This window comes from Acomys minous, assembly GCF_964271855.1.
Source record: "Acomys minous genome assembly, chromosome: 16".
Taxonomy (NCBI): domain Eukaryota; kingdom Metazoa; phylum Chordata; class Mammalia; order Rodentia; family Muridae; genus Acomys; species Acomys minous.
Window position 1 is genome coordinate 96103367 of NC_140498.1, and position 12161 is coordinate 96115527.

General features: G+C 55.9%; 1 protein-coding gene across 5 annotated transcripts in view; it reads left to right on the forward strand.

The window, feature by feature from the left end:
• The window catches only part of SEZ6L (seizure related 6 homolog like), a 155488-nt gene that overhangs the window by 139128 nt on the left and 4199 nt on the right, over positions 1-12161 (forward strand). Inside the window, exons 13-16 of one of the 5 annotated variants that reach the window (XM_084764286.1) lie at positions 6091-6285; positions 7794-7826; positions 9989-10103; positions 11423-11525. In XM_084764286.1, coding sequence (XP_084620412.1) covers positions 6091-6285; positions 7794-7826; positions 9989-10103; positions 11423-11525 — 446 coding nt within the window. The remainder of the gene's footprint in view (positions 1-6090; positions 6286-7793; positions 7827-9988; positions 10104-11422; positions 11526-12161) is intronic. The other 4 variants (XM_084764282.1, XM_084764283.1, XM_084764284.1 and 1 more) reach the window with 4 other exon arrangements.

A 12161-nucleotide genomic window follows, 5' to 3' on the forward strand; every position in this document is an offset into this window, starting at 1 on the left:
CACATGCTTGCATGACGCACAGAGTAAAGGGAGAGAGGAGGGAAGAGGAGAGGAATCCAAAATCAGGTGTGGTGCCTGCATGTAGGGGGCTGTGGCGGGAGGACTGACTGAGAGGGAGAAGAGGAGCCACCAGCTAACAGTTAACAGAGTTCTGTCGCAAGGCCAGGCTTCGGGTGAACCTCAGGAGTCCTGCTCAGCAGCTCTGCCCACAGCAGCTTACGCCGAGGTAGTGCGAGGCTGGGGGACTGTATGGCACATCCTTGAGGTTTAAAACAGTTGTGTTCCCAGCATTCATGGTGGGCGTCTCACAACTGCCTGCTCATGACAGACACGCAGTTGCCCGCACATACACTTAAGTTCTAATGCAAACAGTCCGCCGTGCAGAGTCTTTAGAACAGTAGGCTGAAAAGAGGTCACTGAATGGTGTGGGCAGTGAGACCCTCCCCCCAGAAAACACACCAGGCCTCAGGAGTCTGGGGGAGACTCAGGAACTAACACTTAGATGAAGAAGAGGGGGAACAGAGCCCTGGCAGTGGACAGCTGGTGGCCTGGATGCTCCTCCAAGGGGGATGTATCCTGTGACCTGCCTGCCAGGCCTGGCCCCGTGACTCTGGCAGCAAGCAGCCCTACCACAGACAGGCAACACCGCTGGAAAGCAAGGAGGCCCGAGCCAGGGAGACTGCTGGCTGCTACTGCTGTGCGCCTTGGGTTGGGCGGCACACTGCTGCCTCAACTCCTTTGTTCCTCTAAGGGAAAAAAAAATCTGAGGTGTGTCACTCCTCACACACAGAAAGAAAGCAGCCAAGGGGAGGCGGTCCCCTCTCTTCTGCCTGTGACCAAGACCTTGCTTGTGCACATCTATGCAAACGTGCTAATTACAGAGAGCTGAGATTCCCCCACCCCACCCCGGGGGGGGGGGGGGGGGGAGGGGCGGGCGGGAGCTGGCCAGTGTTACTATAACTAGACAGGTGGATTGATTTAGAAAGATTGATTTAAAAGGGTTCATTGAGCCCCCAGTCTGTAGGTTCTGGCCCAAGGGCAGTTGGTCTGATGTGCATTTTGGCTAGAGTCTGTGGCGAAGCAGCCATCTGGGCCCAGGGTCCCCTTAAAGAAACAGCCAGATGACCCCAGGACCTCCACCAGGCTGCATGTCCCACAGTGCCACCCTGAGGAACAACCTTCAGCAAACAGACCTCTTAGGAACACTGGACATCAGAGATGGGGAGGGGGGTCTGGATGTTCCTTTAAGGCTCTCCCTGCGACACCTGAGTCCTCAGAAGCCCCATTCTTACAACTGAGGCTGCGGGGATTCCGAGAAGATGAGGAGAGCCAGCTGTCTTCAAAGACAGCCATCTCCACCCCACCCCACCCCCAGGCCACAAACGCCCCAGGGTCCCCAAATCTGGAGCTTCCCTCCACTGAGAGCAGTGTTCCTGGAAATCTCCATGTCAGGTGCAAGACTGAGTGGAGCCGGCTTCCCTGACACCCACAGTAATGAGCTCGCAAGTCACGGCAGGTGTCAGGACACCAGGAGGCTCTGGGAGAACCTGAGGAAGGGAGAAGGGAGCGGTGGGGCTGTCACACCGGAGGAAGGGGCAGGGGGAAAAATCCTTCTCAGGATCTCCTGAATGGGAGCATGAAAACCCGAGTTGAGCCAACCTGAGGGCCAGAGTAACACCTAGCCGGGATTACAGCTTGGCCACTTCCTCCTTGTGGAGGCACATGACAGACGAGCTGCCTGGGCCTAGGCTCACTCACCTATGAAAGGGCAACACAGCAAGTTGTTGACAACAGATACCAACTCCCCACACAGCCCGCCTCCACCGGCTGACGACGAGCAACTGCGGCAGGTGACCCAAGGTTCTTTGCCACAGATTAGGGAGGAAGATGGTTGGGTCTCTGTCTTGGGGTCACTGGAAGATTCTATAAAGGGATGATTTCTGAACCATCTATGGAGGTACACACCTGTAACCCAGCACTGTTGAGGCAGGAGGATTGCGAGTTTAAGGCCAGTGGGAGCCACAGAGTAGCAGGACCCTGTCTCAAAGCCATCCGACGAAGCTGGCTGCAGGCCCCTGCTGTGGGGAGATATAAGCATTTTTGGCCATGACTGTGGGACCTTGGAGGCTCACGATGGGTATGCTCTATCCAAAACGAACGTTCTGATGTTTCAAACGTGAACTAAGTGACAAATTAACCCATTAGCCATGCTGTGATGTCACCTCTTCTCTGTGGACCTGGCTGGATTTGCAGCCGCCAAGAGACACACCTCTGGACGCTATCACTATGAATCCTGGATGTGGGTGGCACCACCCTATGGGCTGGGGTCCCAGCATGCCCCACCCCCACCCCCAGAGGGCTGCAGCCTTCAACTGTGAGCTGGGGTAGACCCTTCCTCCCTGAGCAGCCTTGGTAAAGGGTTGTGTCACGGTAACCAGAAACCAAGTAACATGCACATCAAAGGAAGCCATAAATCTCACTGGGCCTTTCTGAACCTCATCCTGCATCCAGACGAGGCAGCCCACACCTGCGATCCCCGGGAGGAGGCACGAGGCTTGTGGAGTCATTTGATAATTCAAGATACAGACAGTTCCCAGAAAGGATGTATAGAGAAATCTCCTGGGGTGCCACTGCCATCTGCTGGTCACATCTGGGTACTACAGGGGCTGCATGGGGTGCCCCTCTGAACCAGATCTTCCTTAATGCTAGGCTCTGTGGAGTCCCTGGAGAATTCCAGCAGGGGCCCCCAGCTCAGGCCTGGCAGAAGTCAGCGGTCTACCAGGCCTAGCAAAGGAACCTTAGGAGCAAACAAGTGTCATGCACGCCTGGTGGCAGCTGCAGGACTTCCGGTGTGCAAAGCCTGGCAAACTTTCACCATCATGATGATGGCCGCGTGCTCCGTCAGACTAAGAAAGTCCGAAAAGTTAAAACCAACATTTAAACCGAGCATCACAGTATTCCCTTGTCCTCTCAGGCTGGGGCGGGGCTAAAGCAGGAAGCTTGGGAGTCCAAAGCCGCCCTGGGAAACAGAGTGAAACCTTGTCTCAAACAAAAACAAAACCAACCAAACAAACAAAAGGCTGAGGATGTGACCCACTGGTCAAGCATTCGCTTGGAGTACCTAAGACTCAGAAAATAAACTGAAAATTAAGTTTAAAAGTTCTTCCTCCCACAAGCCCAGGCACAACCTTTAGGGTTTAAAACTCCCTTGCCGTGCCTTAGTTCTCACCCATGGACGTGTAATGCAAGGAGTCTTGGAAGATTTCACAGGACTGACTTTTGGGAAAGCGCGAACTTGACATCTACTATGGCTTCCATTTCACGGGGCAGTAGCTTTGACTAAACACAGTCCTCAAGAGCCACTTGGCTCGAGCCAATCGTGGTGGTGCACGCCTTTAATTCCAGCACTCAGGGAGGCAGAGGCAGGTAGATCGCTGTGAGTTCCAGGCCAGGCTGGTCTACAAAGTGAGTCCAGGACAGTCAAGGCTACACAGAGAAACCTTGTCTCGAAACAAAAACAAAAAAAACAAAACAACAACAAGAGCCGCATGGCATTTGAAAGTACACACTGCAGTGGCCTGCACCCTGCCGCTTCTGTGGCGCCCTCCTCTCGTGGAAGGTGGGCTCTCTGGCACACGCAGCTGCAGCGGCTGCCTCCTGTGCCCACCATTTGGTATGGAACTTCCCACGGAGTGCACACGACCTCAGAGGCAGGACACAGAGTGGCCCGCCCCAGTCACTCTGCAGGTCCCACAGCCAGGCAAGGCTCTAGGAAATGGGTATGAATGCCTGCCGGGATGGGTCCACATTACCACTATCATCTGAGATACATCATCCAAGATACACCTCCAAATGTATGGTGGCCTGGAAGGTCCCTTTCTGCCAGCTGACCTCTGGGCAGTCCGCGTGTCAAGGGTTGGGGTTTAAAGACACTCGCTCCAATGTCAAGGGTGGGAACCAGGTGCCCAGACTATCTTCCCAGCACTGGCAACCACTGCTCATACACGTCCATCCATTCATCCTGTTTCTCTTTAGGAAACTGAGGCCCCAGACCACCTACAGGGCTGGGCAAGTACTGGCTGTGAGGTGGTAGGGCTGATGGGGACCATGGTTAAACAGCTTAACTGTCTCTTAGCCCCAGCAGGTCACTGTCGCCATACTCAGGGCACGGTCCTAGGAGGGACCACAGAGTCATCCCCACGTCTGTCTGTGGCTTGCCTGTGACAAAAGGAAAGAGGGAATGCAGAGAGGGGAAGAAGAGAGAGGAGAGAGGGGAGGGAGAGGGGAGAGAGAAGAGGTGGCAGGCAGAGAGGAAAAGATGCTCTTCACTCAGAAAGGCACATGTGTTTAGTGTGAGGCAGGCACAGTCACACCAGAGGGAGGGTGAAGGAGCCCTGAGGGACTGTTGGGAGCAGCTGTCAAATGCCTCCAGGTCCTGTGGGTCCAGACAGGCCACTTCCCCTGAGTCCTGAGCCTGCAGGGTTACGCCAGGAAGACAGATGGAAGACGTGGAAGCCTAGACCGCAGGCTTGCCTCCGGTTCCTTCTCTCCTGAGCCTTGCCCACCTGGGGACTCCTAGCTCGCTCCCTCTCTTTCTGAGAACCAGCAGCTGATGTAGGAGGCGACGCTTGAAGCCACGGCTCTTCTCAAGCCGGAGTGGGGGCCCCACAGTATGGAGACACTAGAACCTGTGTGTAGGAACACAACATGGGGTAGCTCATGTCCAAGACAGTATACAGGTCCTCAAGGATCAAATTGCGGGCTTACCCTAGGGCCCCGTGGTTATATTTCTGGGCATCTACCCCCCAAAGGCCCAGAAGCGGGACTCGGCTGGATTTGCACACCCACTGTGACACCAGCACTGTTCACGTTAGCCTAACAGTGTAGGTCAGCCACGTGTCCACCAGTGTGAAACTGGGACACAGGGCATGGTCCGCTCCTCAACGGAGTACTATACAGCCTTAAAAACAGAAGCCCTAAACTGGGCGTGGTGGCGCACACCTGTAATCCCAGCACTCTGGAGGCAGAGGCAGGCGGAGCTCTGAGTTCGAGCCCAGCCTGATCCACAGAGAGAACTCCAAGACAGCCAGGGCTACACAGACAAACCCTGCCTCGAAAAACAAAACAACAAACAAAACTAGAAGTGCTTATGAACAAGGAGGAGCCTCGAGGACCTTGTGCTAGATGAAATAAGCCATTCCTCCCAGGGTACAGCCGCGCCATATGTGTCCTTACCTTCCTAAGGTCACAGAGACCGGAAGTAGAAAGGTGGCTTCGGGGCGCTGGAGTGAGGGAGGTGGGCCTTACCGCTAGTGGCACCAGCAAGGTGCACCGAGTCCCAGAGGCCGGCTGTTCACGGAGAACTCTCTAAACTTTGTGAGGATTTTGCCACAGCTAAAAGTCCTGTAAATGTTTTAGGATTTGTGGCCGAGCAGTCACCCAGGGGCTCAACCCCGCAAGTGAGCCCAGGACTTAGCGTCGGCAGTACCGCAGAGCAGCCACCAGGGGGCAGCGTGAGCCTAGTGGTTGAGGCCACTTAGCGTTTGGCGCCACAGACTCCGCCAGACAATTGTCCTGGATAACGCAGCAGCGTTTTACAGCGTGGGCACTGCTGGGCGAGAGGAGAACGCACTAAGAAATGTGGTGGCAGGTGGCACCAGGGAAGGATTCCAGGAGGAGAAATGACCAACGATAGAGACTAGACAGGGACACACCAGAAGGGCTCTGGAGGAGTGGCCAGTCACACGCTGAGCACCCTCCACATGGCAAGGGCACCCACTGTCTTATGGAGTCCTGCAGCCGCGTTCCCACTTGCTAAGGGTCAGAGAGGGTGCATTGCTCTCTGGAGATCACACACCTAGTGAACAGAAGAACTGAGGGGTTTTTGTTTTTGTTTTTTTTAAGACAGATTCTGCATCCCTATTCATTCTGTGGTGCCCACGGTCTAGTCTGTATCCAGAGATGGGAGAGAGGAAGAGGGCTGGGAACCGCCTAGGCGCAGGGTGGGGCCCTGGAGACAGGGTGCTGAGGGGTGGGCTGGGTCACCCAGAGACTGGTGCCACCTCAGCCCCGTGCCTGGCTTCGTTTCAGCTGAGGAGTCCCTGGCGTGCGACAACCCAGGGCTGCCTGAAAATGGCTACCAGATCCTGTACAAGCGGCTGTACCTTCCCGGGGAGTCGCTCACCTTCATGTGCTACGAGGGCTTCGAGCTCATGGGCGAAGTGACCATCCGCTGCATTCTGGGACAGCCCTCCCATTGGAGCGGGCCCCTGCCCGTCTGTAAAGGTAAAGAGACCTAAGGAGCCCGGGTCAGGGCTGGCTCCCGGAAAAGCCAAGCTTGCTCTGAGGGTGGGCTTCACGGAATCCAAATCCAGTGGGTGTGTGTTCCGTCTGTTTTCTCCCTTTGGTTCATATGCTTGTTTCTTGAGACAGGGTCTCACATAGTCCAGGTTAGCCTTGAACTTCTTTCGTAGCCAAGGCTGGCCTTGAACTCCTGACCCTCCTGCTTCCAAGTCCCAAGAGCTAGGGATCCAGGTGTGCACCACCATGCCACTTCGTGATCCGCTTTTTGTAACTATGACAAAATGTCTGAGAATGGGAAGTTTACAAAGAAGTGTGGTTCAGGGCTGTGGAGCAAAGCAGGACTCTGCAGCTGTGGCAGGGGGAGTGCGTGCTGCCTGCTGACACGGCAAGGCCATCCCATGGTGGGACAGCGAGAGGATGCCAGCTCTTACAGAGCCACTGAACCCCGGCCACCACCCGGGGACCCCTCCGAAAAACATAAACCTATAAATCTGGGCACTGGCTCTCTGGTGGAGGACTGCTAGCCAGCTTCTCACCTGGAGTTGTTGCCGCCGCTCAGTGGTGACTTCGATTAGTCCAAGTCTAACGAGGAGTCCTGGGACCTGCCAGAACGTAAATGCAGAGTGGCAGACACAGCCTGGCCACTGTGGGTGTGATGCAGTCTCCCCACTTAAGCCTCACTCCTAGGCTCTGCGTCCAGGAGCGCCCCGCTCCTGGAGCAGTCCAGTGCTCCACAGTTCAGCGGTTTTGCCGACAGTGTGGGGTATCATCCCGCCCCCCCCCCCGGCATCTTGAACTTCAGGGTTTTATAAGAAATATGAGTCTATGAAAATAGCCAGATATAGAACACCGACCTCAGCCGAAAGCTATGGGAGACAAACGCAGCACAAAGGCTTGTTGTGTGTCGTGGATTTCAAAGCAGATCCGCCACAGCTGCAGTTGGTGTCAGGGTCTATGAGTCACACCTCCTCGGGAACAACATAAAAAGACCCCATGAAAAGACCATGTAGTTAGAGGTGGTGTGGTGTCACCCACCCATCATCCCAGCAGTAGGGAGGTGGACGCTGAACGTTCAAGGCTAGCTAGCACTAGAGGCTGTCTCAGAAGAGGGGAAAAAAAAAAGTGAAGGGCTGTGAAGGAAGCCCAAGTCACCAGGTTGGAATCCCACGCTCAGCACTTAGAAGCTGTGTGGCTTGGGAGGGCTCGCTGCACCTCTCTGAACCCATTTGCTCATCTGTAAAATGTAATGCTGCTCAACAGCCAGGCGTGCAGAGGGAGGTCGGCAAGGGGCGGGCGGGGGTACACACGGGCTCTTGGCGCGACACGGAACACGGGGCGTGTGCCATCACCACCCGTGATACTGCGGCTACTTGTGCATCTCTTTCCCCTCGCCATCTTGGGAGGTGCTGTGGGGAGCCACCCTGCATGACGCCTGTTGTGCGAACAGTGGACTCCCTCAGCGTTGATGCCGCCCCCTGGTTTCTTTCCAGTTAATCAGGACAGTTTCGAACACGCGTTAGAAGGTGAGTTTTCTTCTACCTTGGAAGTTTTAATATATCAGCAGGCTGTGTCAGTTGGCTCTCCCCGGGGCCTCCAAAAGTAGCTGGGAGGGCTGGAGAGCATAGGTGGTTAAGAGAGTCCACTGCCCCTGCCAAGGACTCTTAAATTCTGTCCCCAGTACCCGTGTCAGTCGGCTCACAGCCACCTGTAGCTCAAGCTCCAGGGGAATATGATGCCCTCTTCTGGCCTCTGTGGGCAACTGCACATTTGTCACACACTAGGAGGGGAGGGAAGGAGAGGAGGAGAAGGGAATGGGAGAGGGAGGAGGAAGGAGGGGAGGAGGGGGAGGAAGAGAAGGGAGAGGAAGGGAGGAGGGGAGGAGGAGAAGGGAATGGGAGAGGGAGGAGGAGAAGGAGGGGGAGGAAGAAGAGGAGGAAGAGAAGGGAGGGGGGACGAGGAGGAAGGGGAGGAGGAGAAGGGAGGGGGAGGAGACTGAGGTCCCTAAGTATATCCTGAAGGGACATGACAGTGCAATGCCTGGGAAGCCCCGCCACGCTGTGGGGATGAAAGCGACCCCCACCTCACATCCTGGGCAGAGCATCCTCCTGGCTGCGAGGGGAAAGGCTGCTGGGAGCCTCCAGGGCTTTTGCCTCCCTGTGCCTCTGCTCCCTGGCCCAGTGCCCCCTCTCCTCCGGAGTGTAGTTTGTTATCGCAGACAGGTGACGGCAGCCAGCCAGGGTTCTCTTGCTCCTCAGATCCTTTGGTTCTTGCCTTAGTTACTTGTCTCTTGGCTGTGACAAGACACCCGGCAGAGGCAGCAAGGGGAGGAAGGGCTAATTGCCGCTCACGGGTCCAGAGTACAGGCTGTGTGGAGGGGAGGCATGGCGGCAGGAGGGTGAGGCATCTGCTCACGCCACACCCACCCATGGCCAAATGCTGCCGCTCCACTGGCCCTCTCCGATGTGGTCAGTCAGGGACCGCAGCCCATGGGACTGGGTTCCCCACGTCTAGGTTGAGCCCCCCTCTCCTCTTAGAACTTTCCGGTTTGTCTCATAAACACACACCCAGAGGTGTGTCTCCCAGGGGATCCCTGATCCAGTCAGGGCGCCAGCGACGGTGAGCCCTCCCTCCCACACCTGAGACGCCTGCCTTCCGCACCCAGTCCGTTCAGTTTGGTGCAGGCTGGCAGACACAGATGGCAGTGACCTGTCTGTCTCACTTAGAAAAGGCCTTAACCAGTCCAACAGCTGCTCCCGTTTGTCTCTAGCACCGTTAGTGTCCTTCTGACAACATCCAGCTGGCTGGGTAGCGGGCTGAGTGAATTGCTGGTCCTCAGCTGCTGTGTTCACATGGCAGATGGCACTTTAATCCAGGTAGAGCAAAGGACAAAGATAAGTGTAGGGAGGGTAGTGGGTCAGCCATTCATCCTGGGAAGCAGCGTGTTCCCACAATGCCCCTCTGCCCAGGAATCCCCGGCTGCCTTCTGCTGCACCGTGAGCAGTGAGAAGGCCACCCAGGACATGTAGGAAGTGGCTGATGGGTTATGGATGGATGGAAGGGTAGCTCATCGTGTGAGACAGGACCACGGAGAAGGGCAGAGGAGGTCAAGTCTGGTCAAGTCTATAAAAGCAATGTGAGAGAGGAGGGATCCACCCTCAAACTGGGCAGGGAAAACGCTACCAGCTCCCAAGATACCTGTAGTCGCCACATGTGTTAGGGGCAGCAGGAGACGGAGCAGCAGAGCTGCTGTCCCGTCCTCCACCCCGCCATGCCCCAAGGCCACCTGGGTGGGTTCCCACTGCCAAGTTCTAGAAGAGTCCCCAGCCTGGTACATCAGCTCACAAGGATGGCCAGAGAGCAAGGCAAGAATGTTCCAGCACTTTGTCCAAGCCGCCCCCTGAATTGAACTTTAACCAGATTTCCACCCTCCCCACGGTCCTCTGATGGGCCTGGGCTGCCCAGGGTTCCAGCCGGTGCTCAGCGACCCCCCGGCCACCACGGCCAAGAGTGACTCTGGCCACTCAGCCTCTGCTCTCTGTCCTTGTCCCCTCCGTGGCTCTCCAGTGTCTAAGGCTGTGGGTCATCAGCCTCAGGGGAGGCGGGGGCCCGCACACTGGAGGGCCCGGTTCCCTGTGGGGGTGCGGAGCTGGTGGGAGACAAAGGGCTCAGTGGCTTGTGTGCTCAGTAGCAGAAGCGGCAGCAGAGTCCTCGCTGGAAGGTGGGAGCATGGCGCTGGCCATCTTCATCCCGGTCCTCCTCATCTCCTTGCTGCTGGGAGGAGCCTACATCTATGTCACGAGGTAGGTGGGGCGGTGCACTTGTGAGCTGCACCCTCTGGGGCCTTGACAATCTCTGTCCCAGCAGCTTGGCTATAGCAGCCTTGTGTAAGTAACACGTGAGATGCACCCGGGTGCCTCCCAGGAACCCTGTGGCTTCGCAGTGGCATTCGTTCATTCATTCATTCATTCATTCACTCATTCCTCGGTTCACCCGGTCACTTAGCTGAAGGTCACAGCGCTTGCTCTTGAAGGACAATGGGATGTCCATAACAGTTGCAGGCACATCCAGCACAGGGTTTCAGAGCCACCGCCCTGTGCCGGCAGCCTCTGGGCTCTGGGAGCATTCAGACTCTGCTGAGGAGAAATAGCCGAGCTCCAGAGCACAGAAGGAAAGCAAGTACCAATGGCTGATGAGCAGAGCCCTGGGACAGAGGTTGTGAGCTTGGCAGAGTGGGTAGGAAAGACCAGACTGGGTAACACTTTCAAAGGGACTTTAAATGACAGTGAGTGAAGTGGGAGGCTGGCAGGCGGAGAAAGGTGTGTCTCTTTAAATGAAAATCCCAGTCTATTTTTACCAATAAAGACTCAGGAGCCAGACGCTGAGGCGAAAACCTGCTAGCTCAGAGAGGCAGGGAAAGCACCCAGCTGACCTTCCTATGCAAAAGGCTCCCTAGCTCAGCCCACAGCCCAGAAAGAAAAGGCCAAAAAACCCCAGGCCAAAGGCTTGCTAGCTCAAAGCCCAAAAAGCCGAAGGCTGAGGAGCCGAGGAGCTCAAGTGCTAGAGAGCTAAGAGCTAAAAAGTGAGTTAAAATCCCAAGAGCGCCTTCTACTTCTACACGCTGTCTTAGGTACCCCTCAGCTCAAAGTCGCTCTACTCTTTCATCCCTGTCAGCTGGTTTCCTGCTCTGCCTCTTGACCTAGGGTGAACTTTATTCAATCCTGTGTACAGAAAGCTCTCGGATTAAAGATGTGTGTTGGGGCTGAACCACACCAAATGAAAGACAGGTCTTTACAGTTCACAGTCTCAGAGATCACAATGGGATCAAATACCCTGCAACAAAGTGAGAGGCCCGCGTGAGAGGCCCATGTAGATTTCACCCCGGCCTTCTGAGGTGCAGTCCAGGGAGCTGGGGATGGGGTGGCGGGGAAGGGGGATAGACACATAAAGTCAAGGCGCTCTGGGTTCCCCTGTTCCCAGGGAGGGAAAACGTCCCTTCGATGAGACTCCAGCTCACTCAGGGCTGTGTCCTCATACCTCGCGCCAGACACAGAGACTCCTCCATGGGCCTCCAGGGCTGCCGGGCAAAGGCACAACTCAAGCTCTGCTGTCTGTCCTGCAGGTGCCGGCAGTATTCCAGCCTCCGCCTGCCCCTCATGTACTCCCACCCCTACAGCCAGATCACCGTGGAAACTGAGTTTGACAACCCCATCTATGAGACTGGGGTAAGTGGGCCCGCTGCTCCCCTGGAGGCCTCCCCCATTGCCCACAGCACTGCAGGCAGAGGGGACCACTGGGCAGCCCTGCCTCAGCCCCTAGTGAGAAGAGTCCTGGGAGGAGTCAGTTCTAGTCACCAGTGGCTAGAGCCCAGCTGGGGCCATCAGGGGGCATTTGCTGTGTCTAGCTGAGCTCCACTTAAAAGCCCCACACAAGCTGGGCGATGGTGGCACATGCCTTTAATCCAAGCACTCGGGAGGCAGAGGCAGGTGGATCGCTGTGAGTTCAAGGCCAGCCTGGTCTACAAAGTGAGTCCAGGACAGCCAAGGCTACACAGAGAAACCCTGTCTTGAAAAACTAAAAAAAAAAAAAAAAAAAAAAAAAAAAAAAAACCAAACCCACACAGTGCAGGCTCCTGTGGGATGGTGGGACGCAGTGCTGACAGCTACAGCCTCACTTACAGAAAGGCACATGATCTGAGAGAGAGAGAGACCTCCCTGTCAGGAAAACCTCACAGGGCACTCATCCGTGAACTCTTTGGGGCCTCTGGATGCATCAAGAGTTAAACTAGCGTTGTAGAATGTGTTGTTGGCCTTGCGTGACTTGCGAGTCTGCTCACAGTTCACTTCTCCTGTGAGCAGGAG